Raw genomic sequence first — 21004 nt, forward strand, 5'->3', positions numbered from 1 at the left:
TCCTTCCCACCAATATCCCATCACATGTTGTTGCCATGTGAGAGATAGCAGCAGAGGGGCACTCTGACAGAGTGGTGTCTGACATGGAAGTGCAGATGAAGCAAAGAGGTGGAACTAAATTCCTCTATGCAGAAAAAAAATGGCACCCACTGACATTTATCAATGTTTGCTGATAGTTTATGGAGATCAAACAGCAGATGTCACACAGTGAGGCAGTGGATGGTGCATTTCAGAAATAGGTGATAGCAACAGAGGATCACCTCTGCTGGTGTGGATTGTTAGGAAAGTTGCATGCAGGCTCTTGTTCATTGCTGGTGGAAATGCGCAGCTCTTTGCTCTTTGAAATAGTGTTACTGTGCTCTTTGTATCTGTTGTGGTTTCCTTAGGAACTAAGGAAGGAGACGTTTCTGTCAGAGTGACTTATGTATATTTATGTACATATGGAAATACATACATATTCATAATACTGCTCTGGGGGAAGAAAATCTGCTAATGTTTCAATGCTGGGAAGAACTGTGAGCTGCAAAAATGTGAAGGAAAGGTATGTGACTTAACTGAAGAGAGTGTAGCATGGATGGGTTTCAGTTCAGACTGCAGACAGAAAAATTTAAGGTAACTTTCTGACACAGGAAAAGCAAAGAACTCAACAGAGAAAAAAAAATACTTTAAAACATGTTTAAAAAATAATAGTTGTGATATGTGTGTGGAGAGCAAGGAAAAATGCAATATATTTTCACAGCAAACTACCTCCTTAAGCTCTTATTCTACAAGTGTCCACTTTCGAAACCTTTTGCTGTAGCTGCCTTGGTTTTAGGTATGTAGTAGTGTAAAATGAGCAGCCAGAAACACAGTGGCAATGAAATGCAAAACCATAAACTGCTCTGGCTACGGGAGGAGGGATGAAATCAGTAATTAGCACAGCATGTGGGTCCTGAGTTACAAAACCATCATCTTTCAGTGATGGTTATGGCCACTACTGCCGATGTGGATATGCGTAGGGACAAATCTGACCAAAGGGTGGGAGCGGATTAGTAGAACTGACACAGAGTTGCTGACTGAAGTGGTATAATAAAGGTATTAGATATTAGGTATTAGTGGTATAATAAAGGTAATAGGTTGAATGTGTTGGAGCATAGTGGTGATGGGTTGACTGCTAGACTTAGTGGTCTTTTCCAACGTTAATGATTCTATGTCTCAATGACAAGAACAAAGGGAGACAATAGGAAAGGAGAGAACAGCTGGAGACAGTTCATTTCTCTGCACATATCGAGGCCTGCATGCCTAAGACCAGGATCCAGACAGGGAAAAACCGCTGTATCCTGGAACCCAGAGGTCAGGGTCACACGGGTGCTGGAGCAGCTCGGTATAAGCGTGGGCTGCGTGGCTGCCCGGGAGCAGAGTGAGCGTGCAGCACTGCCCGGGGGACAGAGTTCAGCCGCAAGCAGCAACAGAGGACACAGCCCTGAAAAGACTCCCGAAGTCCGCGCTGCTGCTGCTGTCTCCCGGACCTGCACTTGGAAGTGCTGCTGTTTGATACAGACTCCATGCAGGCTTTGCTTCTCAAGCACCTTGCCCCGCGTCCTACCGCCCTGCTGGGCTCCGGACATCCCGGCAGCGCTACCGCGCGAGGGGTCAGCGGCACCCCGCTGACACCCCTTCTCTGCCCGCCCGCCTGCCCAGCGCTCCCCTCCGCCCTCCGCCTTCCGTCCCGGCTGCGGAGCCGAGCGAGGCCCCAGGGGCGCGCGGTGCCGCCCGACCGCACACCCTTGCACCCGCTCGAGGACCCCAAGGCTCAGCCACGGCCCCTGCCGCGCCCCCTCCATCTCTCGCGCATCCCTCCCTCCACCCCGCCCTTCGGGGCGGTGCTTGCTCTCCCGTTCCCTCTACTCTCTTGGCCTGGCAGCGGCAGCACCGGCGGCGAGGGACTCGGCCATGGGCACCAACGTGCCGCCGCGCCGGGAGCCGCTCGCCCAAGGTCCCCATGTAAGTCAGCGGCGCGGCTTCGCGCAGCCCGCGGGGGAGGGAGGTGCGGCGGTGTGGGGGCCGCGGGGAGCCCCCGGGAGCGGGGCGACGCCCCGAGATGCACTGCCTGGATCCCACGGGGCCGGCGCCGGGCGGACGGGAGGGGATGCGGGACTCCGTGTCGCGTGGGATGTTGGCCGCCGTGCCGGAAGGTCCTCCGTGCTGCGCGGCTTCAGCCTTGCTGGGTAGCTGGCAGACTTCGCCCAGCCGGCACCGTCTTTCTTGTGACTTCCCCGCGTACTGTTTGGTGATGCGTTGTGTTTAGGCTCCCTCGTGCTGGGGTTAGAGCCGGGAGGGCGGTCGGAGAAGATTTCAGGATGTTAGGTTTTGGCATTATCAGTCACTACATTTGTTTTGCGTTGTCCTGGTGGCAATAAGGCATGGCCCCATTGTGCCAGGTGCTCGGTAGGCACCCATTGAGAAGAAAGATGTGGGGCCTTGGAAGATTCACATCCCAAGCAGTGGGTGGGTGTGGGGCCATGCATGCCAGAGGACCGACAGGGAGCTTCATCTCTGTGGGGCAGTATTTCTGAGTAGGTTTTCTCTGAAGGCATTCAGCTAACGGAAGTGAAGTGAAGGTGCCACTGAGGGAAAGGCAGAAGAGAGGCAGACAGAGGGAGAAGGGGACGCTGAGCCATGGGGGCTGATGAGGTGTTCCCAAGGGGTTCGAGGTGTCCACCAAACCCCAGGCAGGTCCATGCTTCATCCCCTTGGGCAGCACTCCCAGCACAGGGTTTGCTCTCCCCAGAGTGGTTACCGCTGGCTGCTCTATACGACCTGTCGAGCAGGTTCAGTGACTGCTCATCCCTTTTTGTATCTGTGACCAGAAGGTACGACTGCATCCAGGAAAGACGCAGAAAAGACATTGGAGATCTGCTCTGCAGAGAAGCACCTGGTTACACCGGTGGACAGTAGGTTGGCCATAAGCCAGCAGTGTGCCCTTGTGGCCAAGAAGGTCAATGGTATCTTGGGTTGCATTTTTAAAAGAGCACGACCAGCAGATCCTTCTGTTCCGCCGTGGTGAAGCCCTGTCTGGAGTACTGTGTCCAATTTTGGGCTCCCCAGTTCAAGAAAGGCAGGGAACTTTTAGAGAGAGTCCAGTAGAGGGCCACACAGATGATAAGGGGCCTGGAGCATCTCCTCTATGAGGAAAGATGAGAGACCTGGGATTGTTCAGCCTGGGGAAGAGAAGGCTGACAGGAGATCTTATCAGTACTTATCAGTATTTAAAGGGCAGCTGTCAAGTGTGTGGGGCCAGGCTCTTTTTAGTGGTGTGCAGTAATGGAACAAGGGGCAGTGGGCACAAACTGGAATACAAGAAGTTCCATCTGAACCTGAGGAAAAACTATTTTGCTGTGAAGGTGACAGAGCACTGGAACAGGCTGCCCACAGCACTAGAGGAGTCTCCTTCTCTGGAGATATTCAAAGCCTGCCTGGACGCTCTCCTCTGCAACCTCCTGTAGGGAACCTGCTTTAGCAGGGGGTGGACTAGATGATCTCCAGAGGTCTCTTCCAACTCCAACAGTTCTGTGATTCTGTTATGTTATGTCTGCCAAAGTACTAAACCGAAGATGTTGTCCTGTTTGAATCTGAATGTCTTACCATGTTGTGTTCCTCTTTCTCAAGTGTGTCTTTACACATCTTGGCTTTCCTCTTGCCTCTCAGCCAGCTTTAAGCTCAGGTCTGGCTCCCAGTCTCCCTCAGATCTGCATGTGCTGAGAAATAACATCATCCTGGATATCCTCCAGTGACAGCATCCATCTAAGATACAGACTTTAAAAAAGTGAATTTCCAGCAAGCACTGAAAATATGTCCATAGTCCTTATTTTTAAATAAAAAATTCTTTGACAAAGTTTTTTGACCTCTTGTAGCTGTGTTTACCCATGGTGCCTTAAGTTTAAAGACGACACCATCGTGTCATGACATCAGAGTCTGAAAAGAATAAATCAACACAGAGATAGGAACTACCCTTATCAAAGCTCCCCATTCATAACAAGGAAATGAGCAGCACAGATGGCAATAAAAGGCAGAAGTTCCCCCTAACAGTAGACCGTTACTACACAAAAATTGAGAGGACTTTTTGTCTTTTGGTCTCCTACCAGAAGGACTTCACCTCTACTCTTGTGCCATTTTATATTTAAGCAGTCTACCTGCAGCCTGGAGTATTTAGCTAGTGAGACAGTTGGCAGCCCACGCCGTGGGAAATAATTAAGGAACTTAATCTTTCATTCAAACATTGAGTACCAAAATCAAAGCCCTAATGAAATACCATGCATAGAAGTCCAGCTGAGAAAATGAGACTGTCCTGGAAGTTGACTAAGAATAACTGCTGATCATCACTCAGATGCTTTAGACGCAATTTTCTGTTTCAGTTAACTATGTAAAGGAAGGAAGGAAAGAAGTAAATTACCATTTACCATATGAGTTGCTTTTTTTTTTTTTTTTTTTTTTTCCCCTCCCCTTTCTAAATGTCATCCTGAACTTTAAAACTTTGCTCTTTGTCATTTACAAAGTCCTGGCTTCCTGTCCAAGTAAAATGTGTTTACAGAAGGTCTGGGACAGTCTTCTTGCACAGTCCCTAGAGATAGTGCCTCCTTTAAATTCGTGCGCTTGTTCTTAACTTTTCCTCGACTTTTGCTTGTTGTTTGGAGAACAAAACCATTTCTGGAGATGGCTAGTCATGAAAATGTGGGCTATAGATAATCCAAACAAAAAAAATGAGGTTTTATCCCTGGCACCGAAGTAAAAACAAGAATGTACTTTTAGATAGTGCTTGATGCAGAAATGCTGTGCTTTTGACTGTATCTGAGTCTTCCACAGCATTTCTGCAAGAATCTTCAAATGAAAAAAAAAACAAAGTTGTTTCAGGACCAGATAACAGCCACTTAATAGTGTAGGAATTAAGACTGCTCTAAACATCACACAAATAAAAATGATGCTTGCATAACTCAGCTAAGAGGACCTGTCAGGAGAATTTGTCCATTTCTTAGTGTAGGCTACACACATATACACAGACACATACACACACACACACACACACAAAAGAAGAAGAAAGATTTTTCTCGCTTCTTTGCACATTTTATATTCTGTCTTTAAAAATTTGCCCAGCTGTCCTGAAATTGCAAACTGTCTGTGTTGTGTAGCACAACCACCTCTACAATCACATTTTTTTTGACTTCATAGAAGCTAAAAGTCAAATTAGACGTTTACAAATTACACAAAGCAATTTTACCATGGAAAAAAAAAGATGAAATACATGTTTACTTGCATCATTCTTCAGTCTAGATCTGAGCTTTATCTGTTATTTATTTATTTGTAACTATGAAGTAGTATTAATCCCCCTAAAATTAGAAATTATGGACTAGCACATATTTGTCATCAGATAGTCTCATTGAAAACACAGTTGCAAGCAAGTAGGATGTTGTGGCACTTTAAAAGCTATAAAAAAGCTGTAGAGCTTATGTACTAGCTGGACAAGACGAACAAGTAGAAACCTCTAGACCTGCTCTCGGTGCAGGAAGTATTTATTAATACTGACAGAATGACAGAGTTTGATGCTGCAACATTCCTCACTGCCAGTTATTTAATATTATTTTCAATATCATATATCAATTGTAAATGGGAAAAATCAGGAAATCCTATCAGTAGATGTGCATTTCTGCTTCTTTCCCTCTCCTCCCAGCTTCTGGCTTGTTGCACTTCCTGTTCCATGGCAGCACATCCCTACACCTTTGTTGGAGCTTGCAAGCCTGCACAGACCCACAAGCACAGCAGCTTCTATCTGGTTAGGAAGTCTGATCTGCCCTCAATCTCTGCACCCGTTGAGACAAAAATGCCCACCACCAATTTGTCACTGACAGGAAGGTTAGAGTGAGGACCGAGTCCTGGATGGAATGTGGAACACAAGATTAGAGCCACAGCACTACTGGTACATAATAATTTTGGTGTCTTACATCTTTAAGGTTGAGATAATACAGCATGCGTGAAGGAGAAATGATGCAGCTTTAGCTTCTGCTTGAAAGCCAGATAGAAGATCAAGCTGTGCTTTGTAACCGAGTCTCTTTAAAGAAAATTAATAAGTTGTGGTAGAAACCCAGAGTGAGGAGAATTGAGAAAGCTTAAGGAACTTAGTTTGCTGTATGGTCATTGACATTTGAGAGGCATTTGCATCAAGCTAACTTGGCCTTTTCTTCTGCATGTTTTTCTTTACCAAGTATGCCTGACAAATACCACTCCCAAACGAAGATGAAATGAAAATGGAAATCTGTTTGCCTTACCTAAGACTTACCACTGTTCTTACCTAATGACAACAGCTGGCAACCAAGTTGATTCCTCCCTAGCTTTTGTCCAAATACAATAATTAGGTACAGTGGCTGTATTCAATTCCTGTTTGAACACATCTCAGCCAGTTCTAAGTAGACTGTCTTTTCTGCTTAACTGAGGCTTAGACACAGCACAGGCTTCAGCAGACTGCATCTTGCCATCCTGCTTGAAAATCTTGCTACAAGCATCACCCCAGCTAGGCTGACATCATTGTTCAACCTCACCTGCTTCAAAGCCAGCTTGAAGTGTGTTGTATCCCCTGGTGAATGCTTGATGTGTGTCAATAAGCATGAATCAGCAACGGCAATCATGTTTATTCTAGCAGAAGTGCACACAAGAGGAACTTGAAACAGACAAACCATGTCCTTAAGAGCTTTTAACCCAAGTAAAGAAAACAGACCCTAGAAGCACTGGATTGATCACACAAGCAGAGTGGGTCATGCGATGGCAGCAGAAAGTGGGTCAGTTCCATTATTTTATTTTTAGAGAGACAGAGTTGAGGGTGTGGGGGAAATTGTATAAAGTTTCTTTCCGTTGAAGACATAGGCTCACGTCATCAGAGATTGAATGAAATGATAAAAATCACATTGAAGTCATCAGCACTCTTTTGCGTGGGTTTTATATAGGTTTTATATAGGGTTTTATATATATCTTAGCCCCCCTTGGCCAAAGAGCCCATCAGAACAGAGGCTGCCTTTCATACTGTGCATTTCCTGCATCCTACTGTTACTAGAAACTTGATTCAAATTTTATAGGTAAGTATAAATTATATAATAAATCACCAAAAACCACCGTATGTCATTGTCCTAGTAAGAAAGAGGCTATTAATCTGTTACAGAACACTGGCAACTCAGTCTTGTGATGTCTTTATCCAATTTCTGTAATTTCAATGAGAATACCAGTTCTCCTTACCTGGGGTTTTGATGGACCTCATTTTATCATATGTTCTCCAATTTTCAGATATTTTTGAGTTTTCTTTTCCTTGGCAAGAACTCTGTGCCTAACAAGCTTACCAACACCCATATCATCTATCTGTAAAATTCTGAGCAGGGATGTGAGAGATCTGTGCTGTGAAGAGGAGAAAATAAAACCCCAAATCTTGCATAGCGTAAATGACTTCGTCTTGTCTTCCTTATCTCTCTTTCTCTGAAACATCAGATATAAATTGCAAGCCCATGGTGTGGTGATACTGACCTAAAACTGCTGTGGTTGCTTATTGACTGTGCACTGCTCACCCAGTAGTTTTGTGAAGAACAAACAAAAAGATGCAGAAAGGCAGTGTCTTGTTATGCTTTTCCTGTTGTGTGCATCTGCTTATATTCTCCCTATATCATATGGTAGGTGTTACCCAGTCTTTTCCTATGAGGTACATTCCTAACAGAGTGCATTCACAGCAGCTGAACGCTGCTGGACAGCACTTTCCTCAGAAATAATGACTGCATTAGAAGGACCAGCTGTTCTGGAAGCACTATGCCCTTACCTTTATTATTCAAGCTCTTTCGTGAGTTTTTGGTGGCACAATGTACAAGGACATGCACAGCTGCTTCTGGTTACTTGTGAAAATCTTAGACTGAGTTTTCACTTCCTTATACTTAGCAACTGGTTTTGACATAAATCAAACAGATGTAAATGGGGAGTTAAAGAAGGAGATAACACCTATGCTTGATGTAGATGTTGATTTTAAAAGACATATTCCTTTGCTTTTGGGTGGGAGGAGGTAACGTCTGTGCAGAAGGCAGTGGCACTGAGTGTCATGTTATCCATCTCCTCTATGACAGTCCGGTCAGGCACTGACAGGCCCCTTCTCCCAGGTGCAGGTCACAGTGTATTCATCACTCCACTCAGGACGGCTTTCCAAAAAGTGCGATCTCTAAGCCAGATGCAGATCAAAGGACACAATCAGATGGTCTTCTGTTCAAATCCTAAGCAGCAAACATGCCCTCTCTGGAAAAATTAAGCCCATCTCCCGATGGTTAACTGATCCCATTAAGATGTTCTTTCTCTCTTGCAAACAATCAATTTCAAGCAGAGTTTGACATATTCCCAAAGACAAGTATTGCCTTTGGTGGATTGTTGTTTGTTTTTGTTTGTTTGTTTGTTTGTTTGTTTGTTTGTTTCTTTCTTTCTTTCTTTCTTTCTTTCTTTCTTTCTTTCTTTCTTTCTTTAATAAATTATGACAAAAGCCACTTAAGATGTCTTATGATTGAAAATTTCCATGCTTGTTCCTCAAAACCTTGTGAGAAAAGGCAACTTTTTTTCCCTAGGGAGGGGATAGGAGTATAACCTCTCTGATTTATTTTCTTTTAGTTGAGTTGCCCACAGGAGGCACCATGAAGATAAATCTTTCTTGAGAAGCTGAAATGGAAAGCAGAAGGGATGTAACCCATGTTATGTAGGTCGATCTGAAAGTAATGTCTCCTATTTATTTACAAGAAAACTACAAGAGATACTAAGAGCACGATAGCACTATTTCAAAGAGCAAATTCTCAGTTACAAAACACTCTTTTTCAACATAGTCTCCACCAATATCTGTGCTTTTTGGCAGCGATGAGCAAAGCCTGCATGCTGCTCTTCTAACAGTGTGCACCAGTGAAGGCAACCTCGTTGCTAGGAAAATGTTGCCATCGCAGTTCATCTATCTGGACAGATGGCAGTCAGAAGGTGCTTATCTGTATGGCGAGCACACTGAACAGTCCAGCCAGGACTGGCAATGTGCTCCACCGTCTTCAAAGAGTATGGGGCCTGATGTTATCATGCTGCAAGAGACAGGTTGTCTCCTTCTCTAGTCTAACTCTGGATGTTTGAGCCTTCAGCTTAGTCAGTGTCATGATGTAACAGTGAGCTCTGATGGTTTGTCTGGATTCCAGGAAATCCAGAAGGATCACTCCTTTCCTATCCCAAAAGAGAGTGCACATCACTGTACCTGCTGAAGGCTGTGTCTTGGACATTTTCTTTGATGAGGAACTCACATGTTATCACTTGATGAATGGCCATTCTGACTCCAGCTCATAGTGGTGACACCACCTCTTGTCTCTGGTAATGATGTGATCCAGGAAATGGTCATCTTCAGACTCATATTGGTTCAATAGGTCCTGACAAACTGGCAGTGTTCTTTCTGTTCCCGTAAGAACATTTGTGGGACCCAACAGGTGCAAATTTTGTGCTATTCTGACGTTGCAACCACCATTTCCAATGCATGGAAGCCAATATTCAGCTCTGTTCATAATCTTCCTATTTGCATGGATGAGCTGATCAAGATGTACTTCATTTCATGGTGTGACAGCTGTGTGCGGCCATCTGGAATGTGGCTTATCTTTCACATCACTGTCACTTACTGCTGAAACATGCCACACGCCACCTCAATGTGTAACATTCGCTGTTTGGTCTCCATAAAAGTTCACCAAGCGTCAATGAATGCCAATGAGTGTCATTTTTTCTGCACAGAGGAATTCAGTGATCCACCTTTGCTCCATACACGCTTCTGTGTCAGCCGCTATGGTGTCAGAGTGCCCCTCTGCTGCCATCTCTCACATGGTAACAACATGTAATGGGATATTGGTGGGAAGGATCCACCTCTACTGCCCTACCACCAACATCTGCCTTTGATGTTGTGGGCCAATATCATAAAATAGTAGGAGAGCAGCCCTTGCGGATGGATGAACAAAAGCACACTTTGGACTAAAGAACTGTCGGAGCGTAGGTGCCAAGTAGATAAATGTGACATGAGCTTGGTATTTTCTAAGTGTCTGAGGATGGATGGCCCTGCCACATTAGTCTGTCAGTTTCTCAGGCTTCAGCAGCGCTAATCAGAGATCCATCAGAGGGAGAAAAATCGCAGTGAAGAGCTCTCCTGTGACTAGGACTATGTGGCACTGCAGCATTTCATTTAAGCACTTCCGTAGTAAAACACAGCGGGCAAGTGATGCTGAGGAACTGAACCCAAATCCAGGTCAGACCCAGTCTGAGAAAACGAGGCATCTCTTACAGTCATCTGCAACACACAGGTGATGAGTAACGCCTGGAGGCAGGTTTTAAACCAGCTCCATCGCGGTACTGCCAGTGAAGCTAACGGGATGAAGTCGATACAGGCGCTCTCGGCTGAATTAACACCCGAGCCGCAGAACCGCGCGGCCCACGCAGAACCTCCCGAGGATCAGACACGTGCCCAGCCGCGGATCCGCCGCTGCGCGTTTCTCTCTCGCCCGCCCACCGTGGGCGGGGCTGCTACACGCGCGGCTCCGGCACCGCCACAGCGGCCTCAGCGCGGCGCGGAGAGAGGCGGCCGCCGGGCGAGGTGACCGCCGGGCCAGCCCTAACGGGGCGCCTGGGCCGCGCCGCGCCGCGGGGAGGGCTGCGGGCAGTCGGCGGAGGAGCGCTGCCTACGGGGGCATCGCCGGGCGGGGCGCGCATGCGTCGCGTGGGCTGGTCGGGGTTGGGGGAGGGCGAGGGTCTGCCGCAGTGGAGCGGCTTCTCCGCGGGCGTGCGGGCGGCTGGGCGCGGGACTGGGCGCGGCGGCGGTGGGTGCGGGCGGGCAGGAAGCGGGCCCCGATGAGGCGGCGGGTCCGGGGGAAAGGAGGAGCGAGCGTGCGGGGAGGAGCGCCTCGCTTCTGCTGCGGGCCGTCAGGCGGCGGATGGTTCGGTTCGGATTCTGCGGGTCGGCTCTCTTAGGGGAGCGTCTGCGGGGTTCGGGAAAACGCGTCGTTCTGGCAGCGGCGGAACGCCCGCCTGCACTTGAGGCCTGCGCGTGGCTCACACGGATTTGTTTGTTAAACTTGTGCTGCAGAGGGTACTAAAAATAATTCCGCTTTGGGGCTGCCCAAAACCTAATGTGACTGAAGCTGAAATGTGGAATGCGTGTGCGGTAGCATATGCGGAACTCCGGTGAGAGGTTTGTGTCTGATCCGGGAACATCATTCGTGCGGCTTCAAAGGCACACGTTAGGGATGTCGGTTTCACATCTTCGATGTGATTTCATTTGAATTCGTCGCTGTTTTTATGCATGCAGAGCTGGGATATCCTGCGCAGCAGCATCTCCAAAAGAGGCTGGTTTAGAATTGGGGAAGCAGTGGTGCTGCTGGGTCTGACTGCTGGTGATGTGGTTCAAGGTTGTGTGCGGTGGTAAAGGGTAACGTGCACCCTGACCTAAGTGTACGTGGCTCTGGGACTCTGCAGGCATTCTTTCTCCCATTTTCAGTACGAGGGACTGAATGCCATAAGTGCACTTAAAATATTTGTAGCCTGTTGGACAAAAGGAAAGATGAGATCAAATGAAGCAGCCATCATCTAAACAGATAACTGTGGAAGTTCTAGCAGGAGGAAGCAATTAATTTGTTTGAGGCGTTACCATCTGAAAGTGCAAACCGGTATTTATTTAATGCAGTACGAGGGTCTAATGAAAATACAAATGTAACGGCTCAGTGTAGAACAAATACTATTAATTTATGACTGGATTTATAGAATTCAGTTTAATTTCTCATAAGAATAAATTGCTGAAGTTCCAGGTTGTATCTGTTCTGCTTAAGGTAGTTGGCATTGTTGTTTTGCAAGGGTGAACGAGAAATGCCATTTCTGATGAGCTCAGTCATGGCAGCTGTCATTGCTTTTTCCCGCTCTTTCATTCTCAAAGGTAAATCATGACTGATGGAGAAAAAAAAAATCACCATGTCGGTTATAGTTTCACAGAGCCTTAATGGATTACAAGTGAAAACTAGAAATATCTTTTACCACTGACAACTTGAGATGGATTTCTGATAGTCCTGATAGTCCTAACATGACTATTATGCAAAATATTTTTTTTGTTGTTGTTGTTGTTATATGTGACAAAATCTAATATTCATGAAAAATAGGGAGAACTTGGAAAAACTGATGATTTTTTAAGTGTCACGAGGGTGGGATGCTAAAATAGCCTAATGGACTTTGACTTAAAAATGTACTGAAAAATGTGATTTTTTTTCTTTTTTTTCTTTTTTTCTGTTTATAAGGTGGACATGGAGGAGTATCTGTGCAATAGTGTCAGTAATAGAGAATCAACTAAAGGAAAATTATATTGATGTCAGAATGTAACAAAGCTGAAACCTATTTCTTTTGCATTTTGTGTGTGCAGTGCACAGCATGTAACCCCCGGCTGTCATCTGACCTTGAGTCTTCTGTGAAAGTACAAAATTTGATCCTTCCATCATGGCTAAGACCTTGAGGAAGTAATTCTCTCTTTTCCCCACAGCGAACTTCTACTGTCCTCTAAATACCAACAATTAAAGGAGCATGAAATCAGTCAGTGTTATTGTTGTGCTTACACAGCAGCTGCTTGGGAAGAGCTTTCCTAGCTATCTAACTGAGTACAGAGATTGATACTGCTATATCTGTGTCAGAGATGAGCAATCCTTCTCCATTAAGCTGGAAAAAGTCACCTCTAGTTTACTTGCCACTAAAATGCAGTAAAAATCTGACATAGCATTAGATTTCTTACCCCGATGATAGTACTTATTTACAATACAGTTATTCTCAGAAAGAGAACTATAGAAACATACCTGGTCTGATATTCTCCTACCAACATGGTGGTTTCTGTTGGGGGAAGAAAGAGAGGCAGAGGTGTAAATTGGGTTCCTCTATATTTTTTATATTTTTTAATAATTTTTTCTTTCTTTCTGAAGCTTTTTTTTTTTTTTTTTTTTTCCATTTGCTGAAATAACTGAAAAGAGCAAAGTAAAATGGTAAACATAGGATAGGTAAACATTAAATACGATTACAAAGTTTAATCACCTATTTAACAGGTTGGAAGAGTCCATTAGAGGAAATGTCTTGCTACATTAACTACTGATGTTGTTTGCTATTTTTGTTGTTGTTGTTGTTTTTTTTGTTTAATTTAAAAAAATATTCAATTCCTGAGGGATTTTAATTGTCAAGATCTTAAGAACCCTTTTTTAAAAATAAACAACAACAGCAATCAAAAATAGACTCCAGATCAACTAATGATTATTGTCATTATTATCTCCAAAAATTGTTGTTTTACCGTAACCTAACCCAAGGTTGTATTATTTAATATCTTGATGTACTTTGGCCTGCAACATAGTATGAAAGGGATTAGGAGTCAATATTTAACTCACTGTATTTCACCAAAGTGTGTTTGACAGATACATAAACTGATGTGAGCAAAAACTTTCTTTTTGTTCACAGAGCCTGTCAGTGAATGTATCTCTTAGTAGTTTGTTCCATTCTGTAGTTTTAAAATAGATTTTTTTTTTCTTTGATTTACTTATGTGCCTATAATTTTCTTAGCTAGAAAGTTCTATTTGAATAGGGAAAAGTCATTCTACTGTTTAGAATTATGGAATTATTTATATTGGAAAAGACCTTCAAGATCATAAAGTTCAATCAGCAGCCTGACCTACAAAATCTGGTTGCTAAACCTCTCCTTTAGTTATGCCTCTACACACCTCTTAAATTCCTCCAGTGATGGGGACTGCAGCACTTCTTTGGGCAGCCTATATCGATGCTTGATCACACTCTCGAGGAGGAAATTCTTCCTAATGTCTATTTTTAAAATCTCCTGGCACAACATGAGGTTTTTTTCCTTATGTTTATCACCTGAGAGACCAACACCCTCTTCGCTGCAAACTCCTTTCAGGTACTTCCAAAGAAAGATGAGGTCTCACTTCAGCCCCCTCCAGATTAAGCAGCCCAAGTCTCTCAGTCACTTCTCTTAACTCTTCTAGTCACCAGTTTCATTGCTGTTCTCTGAACACTTTTCTGTAACTTAATATCCTTCTTGTAGCAAGAAGCCAAAACTGAAAGCAGTGTTGGAGGTGTGGTCTCACCAGTGCAAATGGACGATAAGTTCCCTGCTCCTACTGGTCTCTGTTTCTGATACAGGCCCAGATGCCATCTTTGGACACCTGGGCTCACTGCTGGCTCACGTTCCACTGGCTGTTGACCAGAACCCTGAGGTCCTTTTCTGCCAGGCAGCTTTTCAGTCACTCTTCAAGCCCATGTGGGGTTGTTTTGACCCACAACCAGGACCTGGTACTTAAAATTCATAAATAGGAAGGGACCCACAGGGATCGTGAAGTCCAACTCCTGACTGCACACAGGAGTTGTCCAAATAGTCCTTTATCTCTGGCAGCTCAGGGCCGTGCCCACTGCCCTGTGCAGCCCGTTCTATGCCCACCGCCCTCTGGTGCAGACCCTTTCCCTGACCCCCAGCTGCCCCTTCCCTGACACAGCTCCATGCCGTTCCCTCGGGCCCTGTCGCTGTCACACAGAGCAGAGCTCAGCGCTGCCCTCTGCTCCCTGTGAGGAGCTGCAACCGCCATAAGGGCTTTTCTCAGCTCCTCTGCTCTGCGCTGAGCACAGTGAGGAACTTCAGCAGTTCCTCATACGTTTTCTTCTCTAGACCTTTTGCTATCTTTGTAGCCCTCCTCTGGATGTTCTCTAACAGATGTGGACACAATGTAAGAAAGACACAAAACTGCATGCAGTGCTATAGGTGAGGCTGCACGGTGCAGAGCAGAGGGGGCAGCTCATCCCCTCGCCTGGTGGCAGCACTGGGCCTGCTGCACCCCAGGTTGGCCCTTTGGGCTGCCAGGACACATTGCTGGCTCACATTCAACTTGTCATCAGTCAGAACCTCCAGATCCCTTTCCATGGAGCTGCTCTTCAACCTCTTGTGTCCCAGTCTACATATAACCAGGATTGCCTTGTCCCAAGTGCAGAATTTGGCACTTGCTTTTCTTAAACTTCTTGTGGCTGGTGCTTGCTCTGACCTCTCTACCCTCGAGCGAATCAACAGTTCTTTCCAATTTAGTGTCATCAGCAAACTCACTTGTGTTCCTTTCAGTCCTGCAACCAAGCCATTTACGGAAACTTTAAAGAGAACTGCACCTAAAAGAGAGCTCTGAGAAACCCCACTAGTGATTGGTTTCCGGATAGATTTAACTCCCTGAATATTGTTGAATGTCATAGAGTTGGACTTGGCCCATTGACTTAGTCTAACCAGATTCCTCTGGAAACCCTTCCTACTCTCAAGCAGATCCGCATGCCTGCCTAGCTTGGTATCATCAGCAAACTTAGTGAGGGTGCACTTGATCCCCTCTTCCAGATCATTAATAAAAGTGTTAAATAAAACTAGCTCCAAGACTGATCCCTGGAGAATATCACTGCTGATCAGCCACCAACTGGACTGACTTCTGTTTGCCCTTTAAGCCCGCCCATCCAGTCATTTCACCTAGCTAACTGTACACCTGTCCAAGGCATGAGTAGCCGGTTTCACCAGGAGAATAGTTTGGGAGATAGTGTCATACACTTTAGGATTATTAGAATTCAGATTGACAACATCCACGGCCTTTCATAAAGCTATGCTGGCTACATCTGATCTTTCAGTTGTTCCATGTCTGCTGTTTGACAGCTTTCAAGAGGATCTGCTCCATAACCCTTCCCAGTACCAAGATGATTACAGGCAGACCCGTAACTTTCCTGCCTTCCTTTTAGACTGGATTCCCATTCACTGGCTTCCAGTCAACTGGGACCTCCCCAGTTAGCCAGGACTGCCAACAGATTATTGAGAATGGCTTGGTGAGTGCTTCCACCACCTCCTTCAGTACCCATTGGATGAATTCCATCCAGCCCTTTGAATTTGTGAATATTAAAAAGATGTAATAGGTTACTTATTGTTTCCCACTGGACTATAGATGCTTCATCTTGTTCCCTGTCACCATCTTTCTATTCAGAGGGGTTGTGTAACCTGGGAACAATTGGCCTTCCTAAAAAAAGTAGGCAAAAAGACATGGAATCACTCAGGTTGGAAAAGACCTTAAAGATCATTGAGTCCAACACAATTTAACCATACTACCCTAACTCTAACAACCCTCTGCTAAATCATGTTCCTGAGCACCACATCCAAGCAGTTTTTAAACACATCCAGGGATGGTGACCCAGTCACCTCCCTGGGGAGCCTATTCCAGAGCTTAAATCATTAAGTATCTTAACTGTAACTTAATCATTAAGTCATTAAGTATCTTAACATTATCATCATCTTCCATCACTGCATTTTCCCTCACATCTGATAAAGGATGGAGGTTCTCCCTAATCGTCCTTTAGCAGTTGATGTATTTATAAAAGCATTTTATATTGTCTTTGACTGTAGTAGCTAAATTGATTTCCAGCTGAGCTTTGGCCATTCCAGTTTTCTACCTGCACAAGTTGACAACTGCTTTGTAGTTTTTCTACACTGCCTGCTCCGTTTTCCAGTGTTCCAGCGTTTAAGAGTTACAATTGAACTTCATAATATTTAAATATTGTTCGTATAGAATATGTGAATTATTTATAGAAGAAAAGGTATTAAAATAGTGAGTTCTAGATAAATGAAAAGAACAACCCTACTTTTTTTTTTTCTGAAATCTTTTAATGTTAGTAATGTAAGTACTGTAAGGTATCAGCTGTCTACTATCAATGGGTCAGGCAGTATATGTCTGTAGTTATGGGCTACAGTTACATATGCTATTCATAACATGTGCCATTTATTTGCTATAAGATTGTTACTAATGGTTTCTATCTATTTATTCATTTATTTTTCAGGAACTGTATTTCAAGAATCTTTCAAAACAGAAACAAAAAGAAGACATGGAGAAGAATGGAAACAACCACAAACTTCGTGTTTGTGTTGCTACTTGCAACCGTGCTGATTATTCAAAATTAGCTCCTATTATGTTTGGTATTAAGGCAGAACCACAGTTCTTTGAGCTTGATGTCGTAGTGCTTGGTTCCCACTTGATTGATGATTATGGGTAAGGTGGATTTTTGTATCTCTCCCATTCTCTTTCTGTTTCTGAAGTGTTGGTAGTACAATCATGAATGCTAGGTCACAAAATCCTTGAAATCATGAAAACACATAACAAAATTTTAAAAATCATTTTTCAGACATTATATTCTATCTCAATTTTCAGCTTCTTTTTTTTTTTTTACAAATCAGTCTTGGAACTTTAGAAAGTTTTGTGTAGGTGCTGGAAATGAGGTTTTCAACAAAGTTTCTAACAGAGTAAGAAATTCAGTTCATTCAGACTTACCTTAGAATCTGGTGATTGTCAAATGAAAATGTGTTACAATTTTGAATTTTCATGGCAAAAAGATAACTTATAGTCATTCTAAGTTGAAGATCTTGTAATTTACATACTTACTGGATAAAGTTTTTATATAATTGGTATTGCAGGGAAGTACTGTTAGTTCTCACCTCCAGGATTGTGAGGGCAGAAAGCAGCATAGGGTAATCTCTTTCTTACAAAAGTAATTAGAGGTAGAGGTAGGAGAGGTATTAGATATGATTTGGCAGGAGAGATTAAGGTCCCCTTCATAATACTGTGTAAGTGAGCAGTCACATTGCCTGCCTGGGTAGATGAATGTCTTGTTTCCGATCCTTTCCTTTGTAAGAACTTCCTATATCCCAGGTAAGCATTCTCCTGTCTGCTGAGGGAAAGGAGGAAGGCAGAAGGAAGAACGTTGCATACTTTTGCTGGGGTTCTGTCTGTCTGGTTTTGCTCCAGATGCCTTTATCAAACTGGGCTAAGAAAATTAAACTGTTAGGAAAACACTTTGCAAGTCGAATTAAGGTTTTAGCATAACGGCCTCAGCATTTGAGCACTGTTAAACTTTTAGAAATGTCATGCATATCTTCAGGTAAAAGCACTTTCTGGGCTTCCCAACTAGCAATTTCGGCACATGATAAGTTAAGGTGTGATTTTTTTGTGAGGTCATGGAAATTTTTATTATATCAGACTGCTAAGAAAGAAAATGTAACTGCTGCCCATTCTTGCTATTGTGCTCTGTTTCTTGCTTTGCACTGACCATTGTTTTCATCCAGTAATATGGTAATGTGAATTCAATACCTTAAAAGTAACCTGATTTAAAAAACAAACAAACAAAAAACCTGTTGTCAGGTTAGCATATGGTCAGGCTGGAAAAATAAGCCAGTCCTGCTTCACTAGCTGAAGAGGATTTTTTATTGTTCCAGTCTGATTTGAATTAATTTATAGATGTAATCTTTAGGTAAGGACAGTGAATGTATTAGATAGTTTGAAGACAAAATGGGAAAATATCTTTTTTTTTTTTTTTTTTTTTCTCTGTTAGGTTTAAGCAAGCAGCAGTCTTCAGCTTTGCATTTTTTTCTCTTGTATTTATACATTCATCCAGTAAGGCGAATATTGGTGAATATTGGTGAAGAACTGGCATATCTTTTCAGAAAAGAAAATGAGCCATATCGGTTTTCCAGTAGACCTTGCAAAGACATGAGTAAAGAGTTTGGTTTCTGGGGGTTCTGGAACATGCTTAGCAAAGCTTTTTATTAAAGATGTACAGAAAACTTGATGGAATTGGAGTAGGAGGGATGATCTTTATATAGACTAGAGTGTTTCCAGATTAGTTTCCTTAGTGAGGGAGATTTGATATGCAGGCCTTTGTTCAAACATAGTACAACTATTCTAGTGTTCTGGTATGCAATTATTTTGTCAAGCTGTGTTGCTGTAAATCCAAATTCTATTTCCTCTAACCCTTTCTCTCTTATCTTCAGTAACACTTATCGCATGATTGAACAAGATGACTTCGATATTCATACAAGATTGCACACTATTGTGAGAGGGGAGGATGAGGCAGCCATGGTGGAATCAGTAGGCCTCGCATTAGTGAAGTTACCAGATGTCCTGAACCGCCTGAAACCTGACATAATGATAGTTCATGGTGACAGATTTGATGCTTTGGCACTAGCCACATCTGCAGCCCTGATGAATATTCGCATTCTTCACATTGAAGGCGGGGAAGTCAGTGGGACCATTGACGACTCTATCAGACATGCTATAACCAAACTGGCCCATTACCATGTGTGCTGCACAAGGAGTGCAGAGCAACATTTGATAGCCATGTGTGAAGACCATGATCGCATCCTTTTAGCAGGCTGTCCTTCGTATGACAAGCTTCTCTCTGCCAAAAATAAGGACTACATGAGTGTTATACGTGTATGGCTAGGTGAGCAATCCACTTCTTTATGGTTTTCAAATGACTTTAGACAACTCACTGAGTTCTTGATCCATGGTCTGTGGTGCCTTGGGGATCTATTGCCCAGTGATTCTAGGAAATGTACAGGAAACAAAGAAAGAGACTTATTGGTAGTGGGTTTTGGTTTAATTGGGGATTATTATGAAACTATTTCTTCTAATGAAAGAACAAACAAAGAAAAATACTGTATTTGCTACCGGTATCTACCACTAGTTTCTTTCTACATTTGGCCTTATTCTGTATTTATTCTGTACATAAGAAAAGCTACAGATCTGTCTTAGCAGAAAATTTAGTCCTTTTCCAAAGTAAAAAAAAACAATAACAAAAAACAAGAACACCACCAAGATCTTCTTAAATTGGTAATTTCTCTGATGCAAACAATTTAAAAATAGACTTTTCCCTATATGAACACTTTTATTATGGTGTAAAGAATGTGTCAAAAGAGAATCAGAGCTATTTTGAACTAATCTAAAAAGAATGGAGCAAATCTATATTCTGAACGTTCCTTTGCAGAATTTATTGTAGCAGGGCCATATGCGCTTAGCACTTTTGGTGTTTTGTACTGACTTATTTAGAAGTATTTCCTGTAAATGTTGATTTTTTGTGCTTTCTAGTTAAGCTTGACAAAGCAGTCTCCTATATGGCGCAATAGCCTAAGTACTTGGAAAATGGAATCTTATTAGATTAGTAGGTGACTGTGTAGCAGATCAGCTGTTTAATAAATATGCAAAAACAAGTATGGCTTTAGGAATAAAGTCTTTGCATGGATGTATGGATGGTGATGGAGAGCTGGCAGAAAACCCAAGTAATGAGTGATAATGACAATCACAAATCACAAACCTACTCATCTCCTGTTGTGAAGCAGCCTTTCAGGTAGATTATTTTCTTGCTGCCATCAGTGAAAGTTAAGAGCAGCTTCAGAGCTTTCATGTTATTACAGACTTAGAGAGATGTGAGAACAGCTCTCAGTTCTGGTTTAGACCTGCGAAGATTGAAATCTAGGCCTGAAAGTTAACAGTGTGAGTCATGCCTAGAGAGGCAAATAATAAGCTGTCACATCACTCTTTCTTCTTACTATTCTCTGCTACTGAAAAACAAAAAACACTTTTCTTTTTTTTTTCCATTTGAACAGGTGAAGATGTTAAACCCAGAGATTATATAGTTGCTCTGCAACATCCTGTAACCACAGATATTAAACATTCCATAAAGATGTTTGAACTGACACTAGATGCGCTCATTTCCTTTAACAAGAGAACACTTGTTCTATTCCCCAATGTAGATGCAGGTGAGTAAAATGCCTGCGTGACAGAAGGATGGATAACTAGTTGTAAAGTATACATTGGTTCATACAGAGTGCTTTTTCCCAGAATCTTCAGCCAGATGGAAATAGCTGGATGATCTCAGCGTCAGACTTGCATCCACTGCAACTTGTCCTTGTCCAAATTGCTGAAGGACATTTCAGCTTTTCAGTATGGGAAGGAAGATGAAGGGAAACTGTATTACATGTGGAAGCAACATGTAATGCCTCCTGCACTAACTGAAAAATTATGTTAGATTTGTTGAAATGATTTTGGGTATTAAACTTAAGTTTATGTCCCTGAAAGGGAACAAAAACAGCTCAGAG

The 21004-nt window shown here is 43.3% G+C and overlaps 1 protein-coding gene across 4 annotated transcripts in view; it reads left to right on the forward strand.

Moving 5' to 3' along the window:
• Window positions 1-1837: 1837 nt before the first annotated feature.
• Window positions 1838-21004, forward strand: part of GNE (glucosamine (UDP-N-acetyl)-2-epimerase/N-acetylmannosamine kinase) — a 35346-nt gene continuing 16179 nt past the window's right edge. Inside the window, exons 1-4 of one of the 4 annotated variants that reach the window (XM_085214482.1) lie at window positions 1838-1983; window positions 16915-17123; window positions 18899-19350; window positions 20513-20665. In XM_085214482.1, coding sequence (XP_085070608.1) covers window positions 1933-1983; window positions 16915-17123; window positions 18899-19350; window positions 20513-20665 — 865 coding nt within the window. In that variant the 5' untranslated portion in view covers window positions 1838-1932. Of the gene's footprint in view, window positions 1984-10504; window positions 10640-10845; window positions 11234-14410; window positions 15913-16914; window positions 17124-18898; window positions 19351-20512; window positions 20666-21004 lie in introns of those variants that run through there. The other 3 variants (XM_085214484.1, XM_085214483.1, XM_010725936.4) reach the window with 3 other exon arrangements.

This window comes from Meleagris gallopavo, chromosome Z, assembly GCF_905368555.1.
Source record: "Meleagris gallopavo chromosome Z, MGAL_WU_HG_1.1, whole genome shotgun sequence".
Classification (NCBI taxonomy): Eukaryota; Metazoa; Chordata; class Aves; order Galliformes; family Phasianidae; genus Meleagris; species Meleagris gallopavo.